The sequence below is a fragment of the Epinephelus moara genome, chromosome 1, assembly GCF_006386435.1.
Source record: "Epinephelus moara isolate mb chromosome 1, YSFRI_EMoa_1.0, whole genome shotgun sequence".
NCBI classification, from domain to species: Eukaryota; Metazoa; Chordata; class Actinopteri; order Perciformes; family Serranidae; genus Epinephelus; species Epinephelus moara.
The window spans coordinates 39080152-39085040 of record NC_065506.1 but is presented as its reverse complement, the minus strand read 5'-3'; the positions used below and the strand labels follow the sequence as shown (position 1 = coordinate 39085040).

The window sequence follows — 4889 nt, the reverse complement described above, 5'->3', positions numbered from 1 at the left end:
TAACCCGGTCCATCTCCTCCACACTTTGACTTATTTCCACGCTGCCGACAGTGGGACTTAAGCCCTTTCCACACAGAGCGCGCAAAGTGCAGACCTCCGCCGACGAACCCATTCATTGGGTATGTGCTACCGCGGTGCAAGAGCGCATTGTGCCGACAGTGGCTTGGAAAACCGCCCATAACCGTGTCACACGGGGAAGAGGGAAGGCGGCCGGAGTTCCTCCAACATTTGCGGTTAGATTATCATATTTTTTTACTGACAAAAATATAGGCTTATTTTTTTATGCACACATGTGCCCCTAAATATTTTTTACAGTTCGTACACATCTATTTTTAGTCGCAAATGCGAGTGAAACGCTCGCACTGTCGGGCCTGACAGGTAATGTGATTTAACTTTCTGTGAATGTAATTATGGCTGGCGAGCATGTTTACTAACAATAAGCCACAATCCCACATATTATACCTTTAAAAACAATTCCTGCTTTAAACCTTAAGTAAAAAAAATACTTTAAAATACCTTTCTGTCCTTAGAGTGCACATTTAGTAGAGATGTATATAGCTTCATTTATAAACGACACAAGTAACGTGTTTTAACTTCCTGTAAATATAATTCAATTAATCTTATTCTCACACATGTATTTTTACTGTGTTAACGACTTATTTTGAAAAGTGGATGTAGTCATGTGTGTATCCTGGGCCATTTTAGTGCATTTACAGATGGTTTGACCACGAATCGACAGCTAGCTTGATCCAGAAACATCAGAGCTGCAATGATTAGTTGATTCATCAATTAGTCGATTGACAGAAAATTAACTGAGGAACACAAGATATTGGAGTTTTTTGCCGATATCCAATATGCCGATAAATAACAACTCATTTTGCCGATAACCAATACAGATATCAATGCATCCACTTTTTCCCTACCTAATTTTAGTGATCATTAAGTCTCTTCTGTAGCAGAATTAACATCATATTATACATTAGGAGTTGTGCTTCTCACTGCCTGCACGTACCACTCTAGAATCTTAAAAGCAAACTCAAGACCTACCTTTTTAGCCTGGCTTTTAATTGAGCTCTCCTTTATTTCATTTTATTATCTTTTTTTTTTTTAATTGTTTTTCTTTCTTTTTTTAAATTTTGTATTTATGATAATTGTGTATTTATCTATTTATTTTTATTAATCTGTTATTATTTAGCTGGCATATTCTTCAACTTTGTTACTTATTTACTTATTTTTAACTTTATGTATTTTCCTATTTATTGAAAGATCTAAAATTTCGTTCTTTATTCTGAGTTTTTATAGCCTGGTTCCAGACCATAGACCCCGTCCACTCAACTGAGTAGGCTTGCATCACTGGTCTGGCATACTTCAGTGAATTTGCGATTTATCTCGTCCAAACGATGGACGGACCAGTGAACGCCGGGGGTCTAGCGATTAGCCAATCAGCGCCACGCTGATATCAAGCTGTACGCCGGTGGGTAACTGGTGAGGATAGCAACAATGGCGACCGCTACAGATCCTACAGACCACATTAACGACGCTATCGAGGTATTTCGCCACTACTCGCGTTAATGGAGGACCCAATTAAGGAAGCTGCTAAACTGGATTTAACGGCGATGCAGCTGGGCGTGCACGACGACGGAGACATTTTAAACGGGCAATGCTCGCTTGTTTTCGGCACCCCCGAGGCATGGATACTAATGACAGTGATTGACAATGATCTCTACTGATTGGTTAGGGAAAAATCAAATTCCCTCCCCCTTGTAAATCGCCTTCAATGGAAGCCATGTCAGACTGAAGGTTCTGGGAGCTTCAGTCTGACACTCAGGCTAGAGTTTTTATCCTGCCTATGGTGTTTCCTTAATTCTGTGTCAACTATGATTTTTACAGCACACATATATCGGTTGTAAATATCGGCTATCGGTATCTCCGTTTCATAATAATCCGCATTGGCATCGGCTCTGAAAAAAAACATATCAGTCGACCTCATTATACATGCATACTCTTATCATGACAGCCCACCAGCAGATGAAGACATGAAATACAATGTTTTTCAAGGTATGTAATATTCATTCACTCATTGTGCAAAAGGGGAAAAGCATGATGGGCGACGCTGTTAGCTCATTTTAAAGCCAATATCGGCCGATATCGATGACGTGCCGATATCGTGCATTCCTAGCAGTAACCATAACTGTCAAATAAATGTGGTGTAAAAAGTCAAACAAAAGCAGAGGTGTTTTGGGGGGGGTTTTGCAGTTAAAGGTTTTTAATGCAATTAAAGTATGAAGCTAACTCTGCCCATGGCACCAACTTGTTTGAGTGATATCAGTATTGAATTTTTCTGCATCAGGTTTTTCAGTGTGCTAGATACGGTCGTAGATGAAGGATGGTATATCAGAGGATCAGCCAGTCACATTAGTGGTTCATGTGTACCACAGCTTGATTCAGTAGAGGTGGGTGTGAAGATTTCATTTTAAAGCTGATATCAGTCGATACCGATGACATGCTGATATTATTTGGCAATTATTTTGATAATCAAATGATTGCTTTAGTAATTTTTAAACAAAAAAAAAAGCCAAGCATTTGCTTACTAATGCTTCTTAAATAGCTGGACAGCTTTGGATTTCTTGACTGTTGGTCAGATTAAACATAACATCTGAAGACATCATCCTGAGCTCTGGGTTAAATAAGGGCATGTTTCCACTATTTTCATTTCACTGACAATACGAATAATTGTTATAATGATGTTATTTGTGGTCTTGTTGCTGTGAAGCCTTCAGTTTGTAACTTTGCTGCCATGTGTGGAGTAACCAGTGTCCCACAGAGTCCCAACCAGTCCAGGAAGAGCAGTTATTCGCCTCACACTACATTAACTATTCATAGACTCTTGGCCCTGGACCACACGTGTCTCAGTTATAACACAGTTTCTCAGGTTTGAACAAGCAAAAAAGGTGTTTTTCTTTATGTAAATATGTCAAAAAGACATATGTTCACTTGTAACCATTATCTCCTGGAGCTATAAGACATGGAAACACTGGGATGTGACACTTTGACTAAATACACACATCATAAAAACATTATAAACCTAAAGTGCGCCATTAAATTACACATTTCTCCATGAGGGATCAGGTTTATGAGATCTACCTGTTGGTTTCCATGAATGGCGGGTTGAACAGCAGCCACACATGATGGCTACATGTCAGCAGGCACCTGTTCGTGGGTCTGCTTACCTGCGCAGGTGAGTTACCAGCCCACTTACAGCGTAAACACGCAGTTACACAGACAATCCTTAAATACAGACTATAAATGGACTACAACGTGTCATACTTGATAATAGTGACGTTTCTTAGCCAGGAAATGCTGGGGCCAAACCCAGCAACCAACCAAACAGGTTTTGTTGCAGCATATCTCTTTCACTCACTTTACACGATAAAAAAAAGCTTCTTAAAAACTCAGAAACCAAACCCGAGTCTCACCTGGAAGGGATTCACGTCCACTGGGTCCACGAAGGGGTTGCTGTCAAATCCCGACATGGTGGAGAAAAGTTTATGTAGTGTGAAATAAACAACACAACAGCACCCGTGTCTCCCCGGCGGCAGCTGCTGCTCCTGATGGTGCTGTGACACTGGGCCTCTGCGCATGCGCGGCTCGATAGGTGGCTCGCGTCATCAGGAAGTTGTCCTCGAGACATTTCTGTTCAATTCACCTGCCTTTATTTATAGAGATTATATCAGGTGTACTCAGGTATTGGCCTCTTGTGACAGTCTGTCGTGGTAAACTTATATACTCTGTTTTAAATTTTAAATCTTTTAAAAAACTTTATTCTGGTTGTGAGGCTTTTTAGATGCTTTTAGGTGCTGTGGGAATTATAGGTAACGTTGACTCATTCATGCATAAATTATGAATACCTCAGTCAAGATGTTTACTCCTCTTTAGGTGTGGGGATAAATTTTAATTTTTAGGAAGTTCTTTTACATATTCACTCAGTATGAGCTGAAGTTTGAACTGAAAAAATATAAACCAATAATAAAATAATATATTATGTGAAACTAAAAATAAAGCTTTAATGCTGCTGAACTAGTGTGTTCATATATTTTAACATATGCTCCTGACTCCTCAGCCTCTCCCCTCTCTTTTTCTACTTTTCCCTCCTGTCCCCTTCCTCTCCCTCCCTGATTCAGTTCTCGGCTCTTCACTCTTCAGGCCCCTCGTCACACCTCCCCCTGCTGAACTGTATATTTCCAACTAACATTTTCTACAAAGACACAAAAATATTGTCAAAATATTGTTTTTGTAACAAAACCTGCAAGTTACACTGTAATAACATATATTAAATTAATTACAGCACAAAAAGTCACTGCAGATTAAAGAACAAAGTTGCAGTAATAGTATTAATTGTAGTTTTTATAAAATATAATAATATGCTGATGTCCAGTTTAGTGGACAGATGAATAATTATAAACTTCCTCCCAACATGAAATCAATACTTGAACATTTTTACAACTGTATTGCTCCTCAGATGTTGCTTGATGTTACCAAATTTTATTTACCTGCAAGGGTTTCCTATTATAGAAGGACTGGCAAGATATTCCTGAGCTGCACAACATCTGCTGCCTTCCATCGGCCATCTTGGTTTTCTAATGTGTGTTGCACTTACAACACCTGGTGAGTGGGTGACAGTGTACAGCATCACGCATTGGGGTCCACTCATCAGCAACTTTTGTATTAAACCAATACATACAAGGAAATGGCTTTTAAATAGCTGTTCACTGTAGTGACCACTATGTGTGAAAGGGTTACCGACTAAACTAACTTGGGTAGGAGGTAAGTAAAATGTGAATTTCATATGAAACACCTGCTGCATTATAGGTTCTTTTTCATTTTGGTTC

The 4889-nt window shown here is 39.3% G+C and overlaps 1 protein-coding gene across 1 annotated transcript in view; it reads right to left on the bottom strand.

Annotated features, from left to right (window-relative positions):
- Positions 1–3628, bottom strand: part of scamp2l (secretory carrier membrane protein 2, like) — a 15232-nt gene extending 11604 nt beyond the window's left edge. Inside the window, exon 1 of the mRNA XM_050048110.1 lies at positions 3477–3628. Within this exon, the coding sequence (XP_049904067.1) occupies positions 3477–3533 (57 nt within the window). The 5' untranslated portion in view covers positions 3534–3628. The remainder of the gene's footprint in view (positions 1–3476) is intronic.
- Between the last annotated feature and the right edge of the window lie 1261 nt (positions 3629–4889).